At 45.1% G+C, this 23,483-nt stretch overlaps 1 protein-coding gene across 1 annotated transcript in view; it reads right to left on the bottom strand.

Moving 5' to 3' along the window:
- Nucleotides 1-15,919, bottom strand: part of zfyve26 (zinc finger, FYVE domain containing 26) — a 113,179-nt gene extending 97,260 nt beyond the window's left edge. Inside the window, 7 exon segments of the mRNA XM_084143898.1 lie at nt 2,828-2,992; nt 3,630-3,754; nt 6,227-6,542; nt 6,634-6,837; nt 7,010-7,169; nt 7,805-8,124; nt 15,816-15,919. Of these exon segments, the coding sequence (XP_084000024.1) occupies nt 2,828-2,992; nt 3,630-3,754; nt 6,227-6,542; nt 6,634-6,837; nt 7,010-7,169; nt 7,805-7,995 (1,161 nt within the window). The 5' untranslated portion in view covers nt 7,996-8,124; nt 15,816-15,919.
- Nucleotides 15,920-23,483: the final 7,564 nt, after the last annotated feature.

Below are 23,483 nucleotides of genomic sequence, written 5' to 3'. Positions count from 1 at the left end.
ACCTGGTCATAGTGTAGGAGGCCTAACCTGGTCGTAGTGTAGGAGGCCTAACCTGGTCGTGGTGTAGGAGGCCTAACCTGGTCGTGGTGTAGGAGGCCTAACCTGGTCGTGGTGTAGGAGGCCTAACCTGGTCGTGGTGTAGGAGGCCTAACCTGGTCATAGTGTAGGAGGCCTAACCTGGTCGTGGTGTAGGAGGCCTAACCTGGTCGTGGTGTAGGAGGCCTAACCTGGTCGTGGTGTAGGAGGCCTAACCTGGTCGTGGTGTAGGAGGCCTAACCTGGTCGTGGTGTAGGAGGCCTAACCTGGTCATAGTGTAGGAGGCCTAACCTGGTCATAGTGTAGGAGGCCTAACCTGGTCGTGGTGTAGGAGGCCTAACCTGGTCATAGTGTAGGAGGCCTAACCTGGTCGTGGTGTAGGAGGCCTAACCTGGTCGTGGTGTAGGAGGCCTAACCTGGTCATAGTGTAGGAGGCCTAACCTGGTCATAGTGTAGGAGGCCTAACCTGGTCGTGGTGTAGGAGGCCTAACCTGGTCATAGTGTAGGAGGCCTAACCTGGTCGTGGTGTAGGAGGCCTAACCTGGTCATAGTGTAGGAGGCCTAACCTGGTCGTGGTGTAGGAGGCCTAACCTGGTCATAGTGTAGGAGGCCTAACCTGGTCATAGTGTAGGATGCCTAACCTGGTCGTGGTGTAGGATGCCTAACCTGGTCGTGGTGTAGGAGGCCTAACCTGGTCGTGGTGTAGGAGGCCTAACCTGGTCATAGTGTAGGAGGCCTAACCTGGTCATAGTGTAGGAGGCCTAACCTGGTCATAGTGTAGGAGGCCTAACCTGGTCATAGTGTAGGAGGCCTAACCTGGTCGTAGTGTAGGAGGCCTAACCTGGTCGTGGTGTAGGAGGCCTAACCTGGTCGTGGTGTAGGAGGCCTAACCTGGTCGTGGTGTAGGAGGCCTAACCTGGTCATAGTGTAGGAGGCCTAACCTGGTCATAGTGTAGGAGGCCTAACCTGGTCATAGTGTAGGAGGCCTAACCTGGTCATAGTGTAGGAGGCCTAACCTGGTCATAGTGTAGGAGGCCTAACCTGGTCATAGTGTAGGAGGCCTAACCTGGTCATAGTGTAGGAGGCCTAACCTGGTCGTGGTGTAGGAGGCCTAACCTGGTCGTGGTGTAGGAGGCCTAACCTGGTCGTGGTGTAGGAGGCCTAACCTGGTCGTGGTGTAGGAGGCCTAACCTGGTCATAGTGTAGGAGGCCTAACCTGGTCGTGGTGTAGGAGGCCTAACCTGGTCGTGGTGTAGGAGGCCTAACCTGGTCATAGTGTAGGAGGCCTAACCTGGTCGTGGTGTAGGAGGCCTAACCTGGTCGTGGTGTAGGAGGCCTAACCTGGTCATAGTGTAGGAGGCCTAACCTGGTCATAGTGTAGGAGGCCTAACCTGGTCGTGGTGTAGGAGGCCTAACCTGGTCATAGTGTAGGAGGCCTAACCTGGTCGTGGTGTTGGAGGCCTAACCTGGTCATAGTGTAGGAGGCCTAACCTGGTCGTGGTGTAGGAGGCCTAACCTGGTCATAGTGTAGGAGGCCTAACCTGGTCATAGTGTAGGATGCCTAACCTGGTCGTGGTGTAGGAGGCCTAACCTGGTCGTGGTGTAGGAGGCCTAAACTGGTCGTAGTGTAGGAGGCCTAACCTGGTCATAGTGTAGGAGGCCTAACCTGGTCGTAGTGTAGGAGGCCTAACCTGGTCATAGTGTAGGAGGCCTAACCTGGTCATAGTGTAGGAGGCCTAACCTGGTCATAGTGTAGGAGGCCTAACCTGGTCATAGTGTAGGAGGCCTAACCTGGTCATAGTGTAGGAGGCCTAACCTGGTCATAGTGTAGGAGGCCTAACCTGGTCATAGTGTAGGAGGCCTAACCTGGTCGTGGTGTAGGAGGCCTAACCTGGTCGTGGTGTAGGAGGCCTAACCTGGTCATAGTGTAGGAGGCCTAACCTGGTCGTGGTGAAGGAGGCCTAACCTGGTCGTGGTGAAGGAGGCATAACCTGGTCATAGTGTAGGAGGCCTAACCTGGTCATAGTGTAGGAGGCCTAACCTGGTCGTGGTGTAGGAGGCCTAACCTGGTCGTGGTGTAGGAGGCCTAACCTGGTCGTGGTGTAGGAGGCCTAACCTGGTCATAGTGTAGGAGGCCTAACCTGGTCATAGTGTAGGAGGCCTAACCTGGTCGTGGTGTAGGAGGCCTAACCTGGTCATAGTGTAGGAGGCCTAACCTGGTCATAGTGTAGGAGGCCTAACCTGGTCATAGTGTAGGAGGCCTAACCTGGTCATAGTGTAGGAGGCCTAACCTGGTCGTGGTGTAGGAGGCCTAACCTGGTCGTGGTGTAGGAGGCCTAACCTGGTCGTGGTGTAGGAGGCCTAACCTGGTCGTGGTGTAGGAGGCCTAACCTGGTCATAGTGTAGGAGGCCTAACCTGGTCATAGTGTAGGAGGCCTAACCTGGTCGTGGTGTAGGAGGCCTAACCTGGTCATAGTGTAGGAGGCCTAACCTGGTCATAGTGTAGGAGGCCTAACCTGGTCATAGTGTAGGAGGCCTAACCTGGTCATAGTGTAGGAGGCCTAACCTGGTCATAGTGTAGGAGGCCTAACCTGGTCGTGGTGTAGGAGGCCTAACCTGGTCATAGTGTAGGAGGCCTAAACTGGTCATAGTGTAGGAGGCCTAACCTGGTCATAGTGTAGGAGGCCTAACCTGGTCGTGGTGTAGGAGGCCTAACCTGGTCATAGTGTAGGAGGCCTAACCTGGTCATAGTGTAGGAGGCCTAACCTGGTCATAGTGTAGGAGGCCTAACCTGGTCATAGTGTAGGAGGCGTAGCAGGGTTTGAGCTGAGAGGAGGCTTTGGCACTGAGTCCACCCCAGGAGGAGCAGGAGGCGAGAAAGAGGCTGGAACTCCCCCTTCAGCAGATCCTCCAGCCTAGAGAACGCCTCCCTCTTTACCAGGTCCAGAGCAGTCACCTGAGGAGGGGGGAAAGGTGGGGTTAGAACTGAGGATGTGTCTCAAATGGCACCCTACTCCCTATTTAGTGCACTACATTTGACCAGAGCCCTAGTGCACTATGTAGGGAATAGGGTGCTATTTGGGATGCACCCTAAAACAGAAAAAGGTGCCTTATATGCAAAGAACTCATCCGTTATCAGGATGTCAATAGTTATAGTACCTGTGCTGATATCAGGATGTCAATAGTACCTGTGCTGATATCAGGATGTCAATAGTACCTGTGCTGATATCAGGATGTCAATAGTACCTGATGATATCAGGATGTCAATAGTACCTGATGATATCAGGATGTCAATAGTACCTGTGCTGATATCAGGATGTCAATAGTACCTGTGCTGATATCAGGATGTCAATAGTACCTGATGATATCAGGATGTCAATAGTACCTGATGATATCAGGATGTCAATAGTACCTGATGATATCAGGATGTCAATAGTACCTGATGATATCAGGATGTCAATAGTACCTGATGATATCAGGATGTCAATAGTACCTGTGCTGATATTTGCCCCCTCGATATACTGGTCCAACCTAACCACGTCTTCACACAGTAACGTTGTTGTGGTACATTACCTACATAACTATACACTCACCAGGACCCGTTCAAGGAAGTGCTTTCCGCTGCTAAGGCACTCAAAATAAATGGTTTTCCAGACGGAGGCGCGGTCCCCATGACAACACAAGCCCAGCAGTAACTTCTCCGCCTCAGGAAGATCCACTGGGGTGAAAAGGGTACAGAGAGAAGGCTAGTGGTAAGGCCCGACACATTGTTGATACCCTACCCGGGGTAGAACAACACACAACTAGGTTTTTCCACATCTCTAACGTCTCCCATTTATGAAATGTGTAAAAAAAAAAAAAAAAATACTGCAAAAAGTGGTTAAATTGATAAGATATTGTGACACTTGCAATATTGGGTTACATGAACTAAGGTGTCATCCAGCCAGGTATTATTCTATACTCTGAGTTTAGGGGGGGGGGGGGGTGTCACAATATCTTTCAATTTAACCACTTTTGCAGTAAAATATTTTTTACACAACCATCCATTTCATAAAATGGGAGACATTACAGATGTGGAAAAAAACATGTTTTTGTTTTGTTCGACCTCGGGTAGGGGTGTCTCAACAACGAGGCTAGAGGATTGGCCACTGGCCTAAAGAGAGAGAAACACTGTGTAAAATAATGGCCATTTCATACCTTATTTCAGAAACATTTTGCATTTAAAATCAGTGAGCTAATACTTTCTCACAAAACACTTTAGTGTATTTTAAAAACAGTGTTAATACACAGTATATAGTGTTAATACACAGTATATAGTGTTAATACACAGTATATAGCGTTAATACACAGTATATAGCGTTAATACACAGTATATAGCGTTAATACACAGTATACAGCGTTAATACACAGTATATAGTGTTAATACACAGTATATAGTTTTAATACACAGAATATAGTGTTAATACACAGTATACAGTGTTAATACACAGTATACAGCGTTAATACACAGTATACAGCGTTAATACACAGTATACAGCGTTAATACACAGTATATAGTGTTAATACACAGTAGACAGTGTTAATACACAGTAGACAGTGTTAATACACAGTATATAGTGTTAATACACAGTATATAGTGTTAATACACATCCACATAGCCTACATTCATACCTGTTAAAGAACTAGCTATAATAAAAGGGTCTAAAAACCTTTCTCCTCTACACACAACCGTAAGATGACTGTTAAAGAACAAGGCCCAATATTGATCAATGTGCTTTATCTCTGTCAAAGAAACCTGATAAAGTAAAGTTTGTATAAATTTCAGGTAAAGTAACTGATAAAGTCAGCAGTCTATAGACAAGGTATGACAGCAATCAATGATTTGGTTTAGTTTCCCTGGCACTGTTTCCACATTCAAGTAATGGGACCGATATTAGCATTTTTCATGCATCATGTTCAAAATATCTCTGTGACTTTGTTGAGCTTCACCAATCAATTTTAGAAACTTTCAGATTATTTGGACGCGATAAGCAAAAAAATGCTAATATCGATCCCATGACTTGAATGGGATTTGTGGCACAAATGCTAAAACGTTAGCACGTGGAAACAGTGCCAGGTAAACTAAACTAAAGCATGGATTGCTGTCATACCTTGTCTATAGATTGCTTACACGGTAAGAAATCAATGTGTCATTTTTTAAAGTTGAAGTTCAATTTAAAAAGGCAAATCTGTGCTTGCTACAACCATTTTCTTACGTTTTAATTAATGATATATAGCCATTGATTCTTGAAGAATATAACTTATAAATACATCACGAGCTTTGCTTAACGGTCATACTCCATCAGAATACAAGGCAATAGTAAACAGTCACGTGCCAAAGACTCTTTGGCAATGGCAAGGAGTGGAACGCTAGCTAAAGAGACTGGTAATCACACTACATTAACATTTTTGTCATTTTAGCAGACGCTCTTATCCAGAGCGACTTACAGGAGCAATTAGGGTTAAGTGCCTTGCTCAAGGGCACGTCGACAGATTTTTTTACCTAGTCGGCTCGGGGATTAGAACCAGCGACCTTTCGGTTACTGGCACAACGCTCCTCAACCACTAAGCTACCTGGCCCCCCGTGGGAAACGAACCCACAACCCTGGCGTTGCAAGCGCCACGCTCTACCAACTGAGCTACACGGGGACTAGAAGGCAGTCAGGAGGCTATATCAGGTGGGACCATTCTAGCCAATGAGAGGGCAGATAGGCGTGTGACCATCAGGCACAACTCCGATATAAAGTGTTTTTTTTCTCAAAGTCGCCGGGATGTCACGTGACCTACTTATCAGTACACTCCTAACAACCTAAGCACTATGAAACTTCTATTCGAGTAAATCACATTTTACATTTACGTCATTTAGCAGACGCTCTTATCCAGAGCGACTTACAAATAGGTGCATTCACCTTATAGCCAGTGGGATCACCACTGTACAATTTTTTTCTTTTCTTTTTATATATTTTTTCTTTGTTATTCTTTTCTTTTTGTTATTATATTTCTTATTTTTATTTATTTTTCATCTTCTTTTTATTTATTTTTTAAATTTTTATTTTATTTCTTTTATTAATTTTTTTGTTAACCAAATTAAAAACACTCTCTCGTTGACCAGGTCACCTGCTGGAGAGGGTTGAGGTAAAGGTCATCTCACCCTGTGTGCTGGGTGTGTCCCTCAGCAGCTTGTCTCTGTGCATCCTGAGGGCTGTGGAGCAGTAGCGGGAGAGCAGGGCGTGGCCGTGGGGCCGTAGCAGGGCGCTCAGGACCCTCTCCTCTCTCAGGGGCCCCTCTCTGGCCCTCCACAGGGCCTCACACAGGGCCTCCAGCTGGCCCCCTCCACCTCCACCTCGCTCCGACCTCCAGGGCATCAGTCCCAGGACCACACACACCTCCTCCGCCCAGCCCTCCATCTCCTCTGGGTCTGGACCAGGATGCTGCAGTCTCTCCATCAAGTATCTGATGAATGTGTCCTTTAATAGAAATAATAACACATTTGATTTAAAGCGCCTTTTCAAAACCGGGGGGGTGGGAGGAGAGAGACAATTACAATTAAAAGCCTACCTGTAGGGTGTGGTCCTCTGTATTAACATCCCTGGGGTGGTCCTCCAGGAAGCTGACCAGAGCTTGGGCCACTCTGGGTCTCTTCTGGTCCAACAAGGCCCGGAGACAGGACTCTATCCCTGGACTCAGAGCATCGCCTGTCCCTGGTGGAACGCCGGGTCCCTTTCTCTCCTCCTGGGTGGTTAGGAAGGCCTGGTGGAGCTCCTTGGGACGAGAAGAACGCTTGTCTAATGGCTTTTTCCCCCAATTACTCTAAAATATTAACTTAAGACTAAACTTTTGGTTCTGTATCAATGGCTGTAATTGTTGAACTTTAACTTTTACGGTCTCTATAAATGCTGTCCTTGTCTATTTTTTAGAAAATTCAAGTATAGACCTTGAGCGTCGTCTCCGGCACCTCCTCTCCCATCTCCTCTAGAAGCAGCAGGAAGTCCAGTTCTCTCCTGACTGAAACCGAAACCTCTTCCTTGGTCCATTTCTCCAGGACTTGAAGCCAAAGCCAGGCCAGTCTGTGAGGGCTGCCCACATTCTCCCATCTACAATACACACCAAAGATAATTATATAACCAATTGATATTGGCTAATCAATTACAAAGCAAAACTAGGAGGAAGGTGAATATAACGGGTCATCATTTCCTTCCTCCAGGTAACACCCCTCCTCCAGGTAACACCCCTCCTCCGGGTAACACCCCTTCCTCCAGGTAACACCCCTCCTCCAGGTAACACCCCTCCTCCAGGTAACACCCCTTCCTCCGGGTAACACCCCTCCTCCGGGTAACACCCCTCCTCCGGGTAACACCCCTCCTCCGGGTAACACCCCTCCTCCGGGTAACACCCCTCCTCCGGGTAACACCCCTCCTCCGGGTAACACCCCTCCTCCGGGTAACACCCCTCCTCCGGGTAACACCCTTCCTCCAGGTAACACCCCTCCTCCGGGTAACACCCTTCCTCCGGGTAACACCCCTCCTCCGGGTAACACCCCTTCCTCCAGGTAACACCCCTCCTCCGGGTAACACCCCTCCTCCGGGTAACACCCTTCCTCCGGGTAACACCCCTCCTCCGGGTAACACCCCTCCTCCAGGTAACACCCCTCCTCCAGGTAACACCCTTCCTCCAGGTAACACCCCTCCTCCGGGTAACACCCTTCCTCCAGGTAAGCAGCCTAACTCACGCTAGCAGGTAAGGGTAGGTGACGATGGCCTTGATGATGTCCCGTAGCTGTTGTGACACCTTTCCTCCAGCATCACCCAGCTGAGGCACACAGGCTCCAGCCAGCTCCCACTCCCCATTCTGCAGACACCGGGTGAAGAAATCAAACAGCTCCTGAAGGGAAGTCTCTGCCTCACAGCCGTACGGGTGCATGTCTGTCTCCTCCTCCTCCTCCTCTGGGGAGGTTTAAATCACAGTCTGGTCACCTCAGGGTCAAGGGTTGACCCCTGTCCTTCACCACATGGCAGTGGAGGAGTAACAAGGTGCTGGAGATTTCCTCATCTGGAGCAGGGGGGGAAAAAATACAGGATTATATCATTTGACATCTAGTAAACACTTTTATCCTAAACGACTTACAGTCATGCGTGCATAACTGTTTCATATGGCTGGCCCCAGCGGGATTCGAACCCACAATCCTTGGTGTTGCGGGTGCTAGGCACAGAGGACCACTAGCTGAGGAACGCTCAACCCCATTCTCTTATATAAAGAGAGTTGAGTGTTCTGCTAGGAGGACCACAGGATTATTCTGATTATCTGGGACTGTAACATGAATGATAAGGAAGAGCAGCTGCATCCCAAACAGCATTCTACTCCCTATCTAGTGCACTACGTTTGACTGGCACCCTATTCCCTATTAAAACCCCCCCCCCCAAAAAAAACGTTATGTTTTGAGTGAGAAGTAGGCATTTGTCTGAAAGGAAAATTCACATGAGCACCACAATGCCTACTCCACCCATGCCTACTCCACCCATGCCTACTCCACCCATGCCCGAGTGGCGCAGTGGTCTAAAGCACTGCATCGCAGTGCTAGCTATGCCACTAGAGATCCTGGTTCGAATCCAGGCTCTGTCGTAGCCGGCCGCGACTGGGAGACCCATGGGGCGGCGCACAATTGGCCCAGCGTCGTCCAGGAAATGGGAGGGAATGGCCGGCAGGGATGTAGCTCAGTTGGTAGAGCATGGCGTTGTGGGTTCGATTCCCACGGGGGGCCAGTATGAAAAAATATTTAAAAATAATAGTGTATGCACTCACTAACTGTAAGTCGCTCTGGATAAGAGCGTCTGCTAAAATGACTAAAAAAAATTTTTAAATACCAAGGTTACCCAGCACTACAGTAGCTATGTTAGTCTGTTGTTCTTCAAAACAATGTGTCTGCAGGTTGCTGAGGATTCAAACCTCCTCAAAAACAGCCTAATTCCTACTCTTAGAGGAATAGTTCCCACAATAACATGAGCTAGCCCGTCTGCATTCCTGACTGACGTAACCGTTAGCTTACCCGACATAAGCTTGTTTTGCAAACATGGTCCTGTTTTAATCAATTGCTGTGTGGATCAATGGACAGTTCATTACCTCTGTCAAATTAACATTTAGCTTAAAAGTTGTGTATTTTTTTATTTATTTTTCCAATAAAGATGGTGAAGCTACAATACAATTTATCTAAAAATACATACAGCCTAATGAGAGAGAGATTATATATATATATACACTGCTCAATCACACTTCTGTGAAATCAAACTGTCCACTTAGGAAGCAACACTGATTGACAATACATTTCACATGCTGTTGTGCAAATGGCTGTGACAACAGGTGGAAATTATAGGCAATTAGCAAGACACCCCCAATAAAGGACTGGTTTTGCAGGTGGTGACCACAGACCACTTCTCAGTTCCTATGCTTCCTGGCTGATGTTTTGGTCACTTTTCAATGCTGGCGGTGCTTTCACTCTAGTGGTAGCATGAGACGGAGTCTACAACCCACACAAGTGGCTCAGATAGTGCAGCTCATCCAGGATGGCACATCAATGCGAGCTGTGGCAAGAAGGTTTGCTGTGTCTGTCAGTGTAGTGTCCAGAGCATGGAGGCGCTACCAGGAGACAGGCCAGTACATCAGGAGACGTGGAGGAGGCCGTAGGAGGGCAACAACCCAGCAGCAGGACTGCTACCTCCACCTTTGTGCAAGGAGGAGCAGGAGGAGCACTGCCAGAGCCCTGCAAAATGACCTCCAGCAGGCCACAAATGTGCATGTGTCTGCTCAAACGGTCAGAAACAGACTCCATGAGGGTGGTATGAGGGCCCGGCGTCCACAGGTGGGGGTTGTGCTTACAGCCCAACACCGTGCAGGACGTTTGGCATTTGCCAGAGAACACCAAGATTGGCAAATTCGCCACTGGCGCCCTGTGCTCTTCACAGATGAAAGCAGGTTCACACTGAGCACGTGACAGACGTGACAGAGTCTGGAGACGCCGTGGAGAACGTTCTGCTGCCTGCAACATCCTCCAGCATGACCGGTTTGGCGGTGGGTCAGTCATGGTGTGGGGTGGCATTTCTTTGGGGGGCCGCAGAGCCCTCCATGTGCTCGCCAGAGGTAGCCTGACTGCCATTAGGTACCGAGATGAGATCCTCAGACCCCTTGTGAGACCATATGCTGGTGCGGTTGGCACTGGGTTCCTCCTAATGCAAGACAATGCTAGACCTCATGTGGCTGGAGTGTGTCAGCAGTTCCTGCAAGAGGAAGGCATTGATGCTATGGACTGGCCCGCCCGTTCCTCAGACCAGAATCCAATTGAGCACATCTGGGACATCATGTCTCGCTCCATCCACCAACGCCACGTTGCACCACAGACTGTCCAGGAGTTGGCGGATGCTTTAGTCCAGGTCTGGGAGGAGATCCCTCAGGAGACCATCTGCCACCTCATCAGGAGCATGCCCAGGCGTTGTAGGGAGGTCATACAGGCACGTGGAGGCCACACACACTACTGAGCCTCATTTTGACTTGTTTTAAGGCCATTACATCAAAGTTAGATCAACCTGTAGTGTGGTTTTCCACCTTCATTTTGAGGGTGACTCCAAATCCAGACCTCCATGGGTTGATACATTTGATTTTCATTGATAATTTGTGTGATTTTGTTGTCAGCACATTCAACTATGTAAAGAAAAAAGTATTTAATAAGATTATTTCATTCATTCAGATCTAGGATGTGTTATTTTAGTGTTCCCTTAATTTTTTTGAGCAGTATATATACAGTGGGGAGAACAAGTATTTGATACACTGCCGATTTTGCAGGTTTTCCTACTTACAAAGCATGTAGAGGTCTGTAATTTTTATCATAGGTACACTTCAACTGTGAGAGAAAAATCCAGAAAATCACATTGTATGATTTTTAAGTAATTAATTTGCATTTTATTGCATGACATAAGTATTTGATCACCTACCAACCAGTAAGAATTACGGCTCTCACAGACCTGTTTGTTTTTCTTTAAGAAGCCCTCCTGTTCTCCACTCATTACCTGTATTAACTGCACCTGTTTGAACTCGTTACCTGTATAAAAAGACACCTGTCCACACACTCAATCAAACAGACTCCAACCTCTCCACAATGGCCAAGACCAGAGAGCTGTGTAAGGACATCAGGGATAAAATTGTAGACCTGCACAAGGCTGGGATGGGCTACAGGACAATAGGCAAGCAGCTTGGTGAGAAGGCAACAATTGTTGGCGCAATTATTAGAAAATGGAAGAAGTTCAAGATGACGGTCAATCACCCTCGGTCTGGGGCTCCATGCAAGATCTCACCTCGTGGGGCATCAATGATCATGAGGAAGGTGAGGGATCAGCCCAGAACTACACGGCAGGACCTGGTTAATGACCTTAAGAGAGCTGGGACCACAGTCTCAATGAAAACCATTAGTAACACACTACGCCGTCATGGATTAAAATCCTTCAGCGCACGCAAGGTCCCCCTGCTCAAGCCAGCGCATGTCCAGGCCCGTCTGAAGTTTGCCAATGACCATCTGGATGATCCAGAGGAGGAATGGGAGAAGGTCATGTGGTCTGATGAGACAATATAGAGCTTTTTGGTCTAAACTCCACTCGCCGTGTTTGGAGGAAGAAGAAGGATGAGTACAACCCCAAGAACACCATCCCAACCGTGAAGCATGGAGGTGGAAACATCATTCTTTGGGGATGCTTTTCTGCAAAGTGGACAGGACGACTGCACCGTATTGAGGGGAGGATGGATGGGGCCATGTATCGCGAGATCTTGGCCAACAACCTCCTTCCCTCAGTAAGAGCATTGAAGATGGGTCGTGGCTGGGTCTTACAATGTGATTTTCTGGACTTTTGTTTTAGATTCCATCTCTCACATATACACACACACACACACACACACACACACACACATACATACATACATACATACACACAGTGCTTTCGTAAAGTATTCAGACCCCTTGACTTTTTCCACATTGTTATGTTACAGCCTTATTCTAAAATTGATTAAATTAATTTCACACAAATTTCAAATCTACACACAATACGCCATTATGACAAAGCAAAAACAGGATTTTAGAATTTTTTGCACATTTATTAAAAATAAAAAACAGAAATACCTTATTTATAATAATATAATAATATGCCATTTAGCAGACACTTTTATCCAAAGCGACTTACAGTCATGTGCGCATACATTTTTACGTATGGGTGGTCCCGGGGATCGAACCCACTACCCTGGCATTACAAGCGCCATGCTCTACCAATTGAGCTACAGACACTTTGCTATGAGACTCGAAATTGAGCCTGTTTCCATTGATCATCCTTGAGATGTTTCTAAAACTTGATTGGGGTAAATTCAATTCATTGGACATGATTTGGAAAGGCACACACCTGTCTATATAAGGTCCCACAGTTGACAGTGCATGTCAGAGCAAAAACCGCCATGAGGTCGAAGGAATTGTCCGTAGAGCTCCGAGACAGGATTGTGTCGAGGCACAGATCTGGGGAAGGGTACCAAAAAATGTCTGCAGTATTGAAGGTTTAAGGACACAGTGGCCTCCATCATTCTTAAATGGAAGAAGTTTGGAACCACCAAGACTCTTCCTAGAGCTGGCCACCCGACCAAACTGAGCAATCGGGGGAGAAGAGCCTTGGTCAGGGAGGTGACCAAGAACCCGATGGTCACTCTGACAGAGCTCCAGAGTTCCTCTGTGGAGATGGGAGAACCTTCCAGAAGGACAATCATCTCTGCAGCACTCCACCAATCAGGCCTTTATGGTAGAGTGGCCTGACGGAAGCCACTCCTCAGTAAAAGGCACATGACAGCCCACTTGGAGTTTGCCAAAAGGCACCTAAAGGACTTTCAGACCATGAGAAACAAGATTCTCTGGTCTGATGAAACCAAGATTGAACTATTTGGCCTGAATGACAAGCATTCCGTCTGGAGGAAACCTGGCACCATCCCTACGGTGAAGCATGGTTGTGGCAGCATCATGCTGTGGGGATGTTTTTCAGCGGCAGGTACTGGGAAACTAGTCAGGGTCGAGGGCAAAGATGAACGGAGCAAAGTACAGAGAGATCCTTGATGAAAACCTGCTCCAGAGCGCTCAGGACCTCAGACTGGGGCGAAGTTTCACCTTCCAACAACCCTAAGCACACAGCCAAGAGAAGAATGGAAGAAACTCCCCAAATACAGGTGTGCCAAGCTTGTAGCGTCATACCCAAGAAGACTTGAGGCTGTTATCGCTGCCAAAGGTGCTTCAACAAAGTACTGAGTAAAGGGTTTGAATACTTATGTAAATGTGATTTCAGTTTTTTATAATAATAATAAATAATATGCCATTTAGCAGACGCTTTTATCCAAAGCGACTTACAGTCGTGCGTGCATACATTTTTGTGTATGGGTGGTCCCGGGGATCGAACCCACTACCTTGGCGTTACAAGCGCCGTGCTCTACCAGCTGAGCTACAGAGGACCATGCAAATGTATTTTTTATACATTTGCAAACATTTCTAAAATCCTGTTTTTGCTTTGTCATTATGGGGTATTGTGTGTAGATTGCTGAGAAAAAAAACAATATAATCAATTTTAAAATAAGGCTGTAAATTAACAAAATGTGGAAAAAGTAAAGGGGTCTGAATACTTTCCTAATGCACTGTATGCAGTTGGTTTTATTCTATATATGGAAAAATAAGGTATAACATTTTGACCAATCGATTTGTCGAAAGAACAGGACGACTCTCGTTCTACCAAGATTCTATTTTAGTCGGGGACAGCCTAATGCATTTAATGATTAACCTCAGCTTGCAAACCAACATATAGCCATGACTGGCTGGTGCAGGCAGTGAGCTGTTTGTGTTGTTGAGTTGCAAATGGCGGTCACACCCGATTTGCATGAGGCAAATGGTGGTCACACCCGATTAGTGGCAGTCGTGCCGTTTAAGATGAGGGAGGACTATTTATTTTCTTCATGAGCATTGCTTTATTTCTATTACAGCATATTGGATGACTGTCATTCATATTCCATTCACTCAGCTCAATGTAACAGCGATGGGTTTAGGCTACTACATGATACTCTAATGTTCCCTATACCAATCATGAGGTTGCTACAACCTAGCCTATGAATTAAAGTTTACAACGTAGGTGCACACAGGTTGAGAGAAACATTTGAGGTGACAGACAGTGACACATTCAATACCTCCTTACACACTCTTGCCTGCATCTAGCTGATCTAGGGTGTAATTATTAGTCCAACAGTTGCAAACAAGAGTTTCTATTGGACAAACTCGGGTATGTTTATTCCTGTTTGCTTCCATTTAAGAAACATTTGTCAACAGAATCAGCTGAATGAATACACCCCTGAACACGCGCAAACACAGTTTACTTTCATAGCAGCAAGTAATATTCCTTCTCACATCTATGCACTCTCCTCCTCTCACCTTTTCCCTTCGCTTGTGGACTTCAATGCTTGTGGACTTCGCTTGTGGACTTCAACACATCAGCTCTATGTGACCAGGCGAAAAAAAACTTCCCAAGCCAAACCATATAACCGCTACACACAGCCTACATCGTTGTCACCATATTAGCTAAAGTAACGTCATAGTCAACATGGCTAATAGAACTAACACATTAGTAAACACGCTACAATCATGCAGTAACGTTACGGTGTACAGTCAGTAAGCAGTTTAGCACTTACACCAGCCGGCCCGGTGGCAATAAATTAGTAAAACCAAAAGCTTACATCGACTTGGAAGATTTCCAGTGTTGTGTTGGATAGTCATAGCCAGCTAGCTAACAAAACATCCCTCTGTTTGAGCAGGGTGTTTCAGTAGGCTAATCTAGCTAGCTGCATTTGCTAGCTAAGTAAGTGAGACTGAAAGTGGGAAAAAAAATTATAAAATCTCTCTCTATCCCCTCTTGCTTCAACTTCATTTTGGAAGAAATTAATTTGTTCAAAACTGTTCAACTATTGTCTTTCTCTCTCTTTGAGTCAACTACTCACCACATTTTATGCACTGCAGTGCTAGCTAGCTGTAGCTTATGCTTTCAATACTCATTCTCTGTTCCTTTGATTGGGTGGACTGCATGTCAGTTCAAGCTGCAAGAGCTCTGATAGGTTGGAGGACATCCTCCGGAAGTTGTCATAATTCCTGTGTAAGTCTATGGAAGGGGGCGAGAACCATGAGCCTCCTAGGTTTTGTATTGAAGTCAATATACCCAGAGGAGGACTGAAACTAGCTGTCCTCTGGCTACACAATGGTGCTACCCTACAGAGTGCTGTGTTTTAATCAATTATTTGGTGACGTGAATAGATTTGATCCACGCGGCTATCTGTGACCAACATACGCATATCTGAATTCCCAGTCATGTGAAATCCATAGATCAGGGGACTAATTAATTTATTTCAATTGACTGATCTCCTTATATGAACTGTAACTCAGTAATGTTCAGTGTAGATGTTTTTACAATAAGGTTCGTCCTTATTTGAGTGTTGTTAAAAGAAACGTGACCTAATTCATCGTGAGACAACATCGCTGACAGCTAAACACCATCCAAATAATAGCCAACTAGCTAACGTTAGCTGTCGAAACGAAATGGCATTTATTTCATCAAAGACGTAACCGACTAAATCATAAGCACATCATGCTGATTAGATCAAGAATAACCAATTCATAACATAATAAACTAACTTACATTACTTACTTTTTATCGAGGTGAATGTATTCCTTTTTTAAAATAAGATTTCACTCTTATTTCTTCCCTCTTCCGAGTTGTTATGCTAGGAGCACAGTGGCCATGCTAGAGACGTATGTCATGTGATGAAATCAGCTGATTGGCGCTTGCAGTTCAAAGGTTGAACGAGAGCTTCCTGCCAGATAAGGCTATACCAGGGGTGTATTCATTACGTTGATTCTGTTGCAAAACGTTCTGAGATGTTCCGAATTGTTTTCCCATTGTTGCAAAACATTTTTCAACAGAAATCGTTTACTCCAAACGGACACAAATTCAGTTAAGTCCCTTCACATTTCATTGAGTTTGTTCTGTTTGCTTCCGTTTGCTCGTTAAACGGTTTCCGTTGCAAGACGGTTTCCGTTGCCTATTACTCTCTTTCGATTGGTGGATACATCTTTGTATTTGAATACCTCTTGAATATTCGACGAGGGGTGTTGACGTCAACCGCCTGTATTCAATGGAGAGTGCGATGCTAGCCTCATGAATATGCATAGCCCGTCTCGAATTTTCAATAGGAACCCTCGATTAGGGCTGTTGACGTCGAGTCGTTGCCGGGAGGAGACGAAAGAAGGAGGGGAAAATGGCGGAAGCGGATGACGAAGTGGAATCTGAACACAATGGCGGTAGAATCAAGGAGAAAATGAGTATTGTTCAAAAGAATGGAAAACGGAGTAATGTAGTGTACAGTGCTGAGAATGACCCTTCGTATCTACTAGGAGTACGGTTTGTTAATAAGGAGCAGCTGAGCAGAGTACCAATCTTGGAAGAATCCATTTGAGTTACCCAGACTGGTGGACAGTGCTGGGTAAAGGGAAGGATGTGAGGGTCACGAGAGGCGGGTTTGTTTATATGTTTTGTGATTCCGCGGATCGATTTGATACGTTTGAAGTGTTGTGTGTGTCGCTTCGGAACAGGGCACCCCTTAAGGGGGTTATATCTGGCGTTTCGTGGGAAGTTGATTTGGAAGAGATGAAAAATATTCCTGGAGTGATTGAAGCACGTCGGATGAATCTAGTGGTGAATGGGGAAAAAGTGAAGAGTTTATCTGTTCTTTTGTTTTTGAAATGGAGTCTCTCCCTAATGAAGTGCAGTTAGGATATATTAACTACAGAGTTGGAGCATTTATCCGAAGAACAATGCCGGGTGAACATTGTAAAGCTTTTGGTCGTGTAGAAAGTGTTTGCAGAAGGGAGAAGCTAATATGTGGAAAATATCATATGTGTAAAAGTGAAGACAATGTGACATGTTGTAATTGCGGTGGGAATCATGAAGCCACGTATTCTGAATGCCCCACATGGGTAAAAGAGAATGAGGTGGCCAAAGTCAGGGTTGTACAGAGCATTTCATATGCAGAAGCTGTGAAAAGGGTTGAGGGTTTGAATGTTGCAACAGAACAGTCCATGGTAGTGGATAGGCTTTCACTCCACCACGCCCCACCAGTAATCTTGTTTGCCAGTCACTTCTGCACAATGCTCAATTAGCCTGGGGACACAGTTACACCGTCAGAGACTATCCCCAGCACTTCTTAAGTTTCTGTTAACTGTGAGCAAGTTAGTTACCACGCACCACCACTAACATCATGCCCCACCAGGACCACCACTACCCCCAACCCACCACGCCCCACTACCCCCACCACACCACGCCCAACCACTACCCCCACCCCACCCCACCAGGACCGCCCCAAAAGGACCACCCCACCACACCCACCACTACCCCTGGAGCTCATCACTCCTATGTTGGAATCTCAGCCAAATCAAACCAAATGTTATTGTCACATGCGCCAAATACAACAGGTGAAGATCTTACAGTGAAATGCTTACTTACAAGCCCATAACCAACAATGCAGTTTTAAGAAAGAATACCAAACGAAATACCAAAAAAAACATTCAATAAAAAAATAATACGAAATAAAAGTAACTTAACTAAAGAGCAGCAGTAAAAATAACAGTAGGGAGGCTATATACAGGGGGTACCGGTACAGAGTCAATGTGAAATAACAGTAGGGAGGCTATATACAGGGGGTACCGGTACAGAGTCAATATGAAATAACAGTAGGGAGGCTATATACAGGGGGTACCGGTACAGAGTCCCCAGTGGGTGGGCCTATGCCCTCCCAGGCCCACCCATGGGTGTGCCCCTGTCCAATCCACAGATTAGGGCCTAATGAATTTATTTCAATTGACTGATTTCCTTATATGAACTGTAACTCAGTAAAATCTTAGAAATTGTTGCATGTTGCGTTTTATATTTTTGTTCAGTACAGTTGCCCACCCCAAGCTGACTCCATCTAGCCAAAACCAAATTGCATGGCGAGAGAATGACGATATTTGCGTCACTTCTATCCGTAGCTGTACCCCGTCTAGCAACAACCCTCTGACGCCCACCACAAAATGCAAACGTAAACCAAATATGTTTTATTTTTTATTTTATTTATTATGAACAATAAAACAAATACAAAAACAGAAATATACAAACGAGTACATCAACCTAACGGACAGGTGTATTACATGTCGAGATACATTTTCAATTTGTCAAAAGGTTTTATGATATGTAATGCTTTTTTTTTACACTTACTGATCATTTCTAAATAATATTTCAATTCTATCTTAAACAATGTGAAGAGGAGTTTGTTCTCCGCCCATTTCATTTTATGGATAAAGAATCTTCCATGAAGTTAAATCGGGGTCCAAATCATTTGAATCAAAATAAAACATATCCGTTTTTTTTATTTTTATAAAATCTTCTAACTCCAAAATCTTCTGACATAAAAACAGACCCAAAATAAATGGTCAAGAGTCTCAGGGTCACAACCACAAAATACACATTTGTTAGCTATTATGAATCTGTGTACAATAAAGGTCTTTACAGGGTCGATTCTATGAATGAGTTTGTATGATACTTCTTTCACCTTGTTAGATATACAACATTTGCCAGACAACAACAAGACTTTGTTCCAGTTCCCTTGTCCTACACCATCGCGGGCTTTAGCCCCGGATGATTTTGTCTCAGCCCCGAGTCTTCTGCCCTGCTGGGATGGCGTAATGAACTGCAATGAATACTCCAAACGTGAGGCCCACACAAGACAAACAAGGCATATTCCTCTGAAGCCAGAGGAAGTAGTCCTTGCTAAAACATTACCTCTCAAAAAAATAAAGATGCCACTTCTGACATGTTCTGTGTGTATAAATTGTTAGACCCTGATATGTTCCCATCACTGAAGGAAATCATACAGGCCGCGCTGACCATCCCGGCTAGCAGCTCTGACCATCCCATCTAGCAGTGCTGACCATCCCGGCTAGCAGCGCTGACCATCCCGGCTAGCAGCGCTGACCATCCCAGCTAGCAGCTCTGACCATCCCATCTAGCAGCGCTGACCATCCCGGCTAGCAGCGCTGACCATCCCGGCTAGCAGCGCTGACCATCCCAGCTAGCAGCTCTGACCATCCCATCTAGCAGCGCTGACCATCCCGGCTAGCAGCTCTGACCATCCCAGCTAGCAGCTCTGACCATCCCAGCTAGCAGCTCTGACCATCCCAGCTAGCAGCTCTGACCATCCCAGCTAGCAGCTCTGACCATCCCAGCTAGCAGCTCTGACCATCCCAGCTAGCAGCTCTGACCATCCCAGCTAGCAGCTCTGACCATCCCAGCTAGCAGCTCTGACCATCCCAGCTAGCAGCTCTGACCATCCCAGCTAGCAGCTCTGACCATCCCAGCTAGCAGCTCTGACCATCCCAGCTAGCAGCGCTGACCATCCCAGCTAGCAGCTCTGACCATCCCGGCTAGCAGCTGCGAGAGATCTTTCAGTGCATTAAGATGTCTACATACCTGGTTTAGGAGCCCAATGACCCGAGATAGAATGCATCGTGACAATTGACAAAGATATACAAAGAGTGTACAAAGCTGTCATCAAGGCAAAGAGGGGCTATTGAAGAATCTCAAATATAAAATATATTTTGATTTGTTTAACACTTTTTTGGTTACTACATGATTCCATATGTGTTATTTCATTGTTTTGATGTCTTCACTATTATTCTACAATGTAAAAAAAAAAAGTTACAACAAAAAAACAAAAAAAACCTTGAATGAGTAGGTGTGTCCACATTTGACTGGCAGTGTACCTACTAACACGCTTGTGAAAGAGTGAAGTCATAGACAGGTTTGCACCTACAGTTTCATTTTGTTTAATTTCTAATCTTTATGGATGGACTAACATCCTAGTACTGTGTAAAATAATTCGCAAACATCGTGAATATTTAGTTGTAGAAAGGATTGTATGCTGGTATGTGTGTAAAATTGTGAAGTGTTGTTACTACAGGGGTGTTGGAGGGGGTGTATTTGATTTTGTGTAATTAATTAGGTAGAAATATTGTCCTGTAGCTAATTGACCTTGGAATCTGTGATTTATTATGACAAATATGATAAAATCATAATTTGCAAGCGTGTTTGGTGCCTGCAAGCGTGTTTGGTGCCTGTTTGCAAGCGTGTTTGGTGCCTGTGTTTGTACATATTATTACACTCTACAGTTATAATACAAGCCTACTGCTAATGTGAGTTTATGCCGTTCCAACATAATCCAAAGGATTGCAGCCTAAAATCCCAATCCTGCATTATTGCACGTAACTAGAACGTTTGTTCATGCAAAACATTCATTTGTGGTTTAGGTTTAGGCTGCCACCATGTGGATTATTTTGGAACTGCACAGTGCGCAGCATGACCAGCTCACATAAGTTAGCGGTAATATGACTAACATCAACATGGGGCTTTTTTTTATTGCCAATCAAATATTGGACTTGGTTTATGAAAAGATTGCAACAAAATGATAAATAATTTTTCCAACAATTTTTCTTTCCGGAAAATTACGATATAGTTGTGCACTTTTTTTTTTTTAAACAAATATTATTGACACCATATTCCATGGGTTTACTGACCCCAATCCATTTAATTAATATCAAGAAGTATTAATTATTTGGCGTCAGGAGAGCACAGCACATTGAAGAAAGCAGTGAGATATGCAACATAGCGTTATGTTTCTGCAAAATGTTCACTGCTAGCGTGCGAGCAGTGAATGTTATTACAGTTGAAGTCAGAAGTTTACATACACTTAGGTTGGAGTCATTAAAACTCGTTTTTCAACCACTCCACAAATTTCTTCTTAACAAACTATAGTTTTGGGAAGTCGGTTAGGACATCTACTTTGTGCATGACACAAGTCATTTTTACAACAATTGTTTACAGACAGATTATTTCATTTATAATTCACTATATCACAATTCCAGTGGGTCAGAAGTTTACATACACTAAGTTGACTGTGCCTTTAAACAGCTTGGAAAATTCCAGAAAATGATGTCATGGCTTTAGAAGCTTCTGATAGGCTAATTGACATAATTTGAGTCAATTGGAGGTGTACCTGTGGATGTATTTCAAGGCCTACCTTCAAACTCAGTCCCTCTTTGCTTGACATCATGGGAAAATCAAAATAAATCAGCCAAGACCTCAGAAAAAAAATTGTAGACCACAAGTCTAGTTCATCCTTGGGAGCAATTTCCAAACGCCTGAAGGTACCACGTTCATCTGTACAAACAATAGTACGCAAGTATAAACACCATGGGACCACGCAGCCATCATACCGCTCAGGAAGGAGACACGTTCTGTCTCCTAGAGATGAAAATCAATCCCAGAACAAATCAATCCCAGAACAACAGCAAAGGACCTTGTGAAGATGCTGGAGGAAACCGGTACAAAAGTATCTATATCCACAGTAAAACAAGTCCTATATCGACATAACCTGAAAGGCCGCTCAGCAAGGAAGAAGCCACTGCTTCAAAACCGCCATAAAAAAGCCAGACTATGGTTTGCAACTGCAGATGGGGACAAAGATAGTACTTTTTGTAGAAATGTCCTCTGGTCTGATTAAACAAAAATATAACTGTTTGGCCATAATGACCATCGTTATGTTTGGAGGAAAAAGGGGGATGCTTGCAAGCCGAATAACACCATCCCAACTGTGAAGCACGGGGGTGGCAGCATCATGCTGTGGGGGTGCTTGCTGCAGGAGGGACTGGTGCACTTCACAAAATAGATGGCATCATGAGGAAGGAAAATTATGTGGATATATTGAAGCAACAGCTCAAGACATCAGTCAGGAAGTTAAAGCTTGGTCGCAAATGGGTCTTCCAAATGGACAATGACCCCAAGCATACTTCCAAAGTTGTGGCAAAATGGCTTAAGGACAACAAAGTCAAAGTATTGGAGTGGCCATCACAAAGCCCTGACCTCAATCCTATAGAAAATGTGTGGGCAGAACTGAAAAAGTGTGTGCGAACAAGGAGGCCTACAAACCTGACTCAGTTACACCAGCTCTGTCAGGAGGAATGGGCCAAAATTCACCTTATTGTGGGAAGCTTGTGGAAGGCTACCCGAAGTGTTTGACCCAAGTTAAATAATTTAAAGGCAATGCTACCAAATATGAATTGAGTGTATGTAAACTAGACTAAGATACAGTAGAATAGTATAGAATATAGTATATACATATGAGATGAGTAATGCAAGATATGTAAACATTATTCAAGTCAATAGTGTTCAATTTATTAAAGTGACCAGTGATTTCTAATAGGCAGCAGCCTCTAATGTGCTAGTGATGGCTATTTAACAGTCTGATGGTCTTGAGATAGAAGCTGTTTTTCAGTCTCTCGGTCCCAGCTTTGATGCACCTGTACTGAACTCGCCTTCTGGATGATAGCGGTGGTTGTTGTCCTTGATGATCTTTTTGGCCTTCCTGTGACATCGGGTGCTGTAGGTGTCCTGGAGGGCTGGTAGTTTAACCCCGGTGACGCATTGCTGTTGGGCAGACCGCACCACCCTCTGGAGAGCCCTGCGGTTGCGGGCAGTGCAGTTGCCGTACCAGGCGTTGATACAGCCCGACAGGATTTTCTCAATTGTGCATCTGTAAAGGTTTTTGAGGGTTTTAAGGGCCAAACCAAATTTCTTCAGCCTCCTGAGGTTGAAGAGGCGCTGTTGCACCTTCTTCAACACACTGTCTGTCTGGGTGGACCATTTCAATGTGTCAGTGATGTGTACACCAAAGGAATTTGAAGCTTTCCGCCTTCTCCACTGCGAAGGTGGTATGAAGTTAAATAATTTGTGATATGAAGTTAAATAATTTAGTAAACAACTATTTTAGTTACTGACAGAGGAACATCCAAGACAAGGGAGGTATAAACTAAACTAAAGATAGTACAGTATGAAGGCTAAAGCTGCTTCTCCAATATACATTCCCGATCACACTTGTAGGCGATGTCATGGCAACGGTGGCTATATATTATAAAGTAGTTTTTGACGAAAATGAAAAAGTGTCAGTTTGTGACTCTCAAGAGGTGGGAGCAGTAAGAAATTAAACTACTGAAGACATTGGCTTGAATCTAGGTTGTGCCTTTAGATTTCGAGAAAATTAACAACTATGAAATATTTTTTCACTTCTCAAACCCAAACCCCGGCCTGGTCTGTTTTGAAAGAGTTCCCGGATGTCGCGCCTCTGGGTTTAGAAACTTACTAGCTAGCAGACGAAGTTTAGAGAAATATTTCTCAAAAGAGCTGGGAAGTCTTTTTTTGTCTCGAATTTAATTTAAACATAATGGAGGC

This window comes from Coregonus lavaretus (genome assembly GCF_964263955.1).
Source record: "Coregonus lavaretus genome assembly, chromosome: 27".
Taxonomy (NCBI): domain Eukaryota; kingdom Metazoa; phylum Chordata; class Actinopteri; order Salmoniformes; family Salmonidae; genus Coregonus; species Coregonus lavaretus.
Note: the sequence above shows the minus strand (reverse complement) of the source record. Positions and strands in the feature narration are given on the sequence as shown.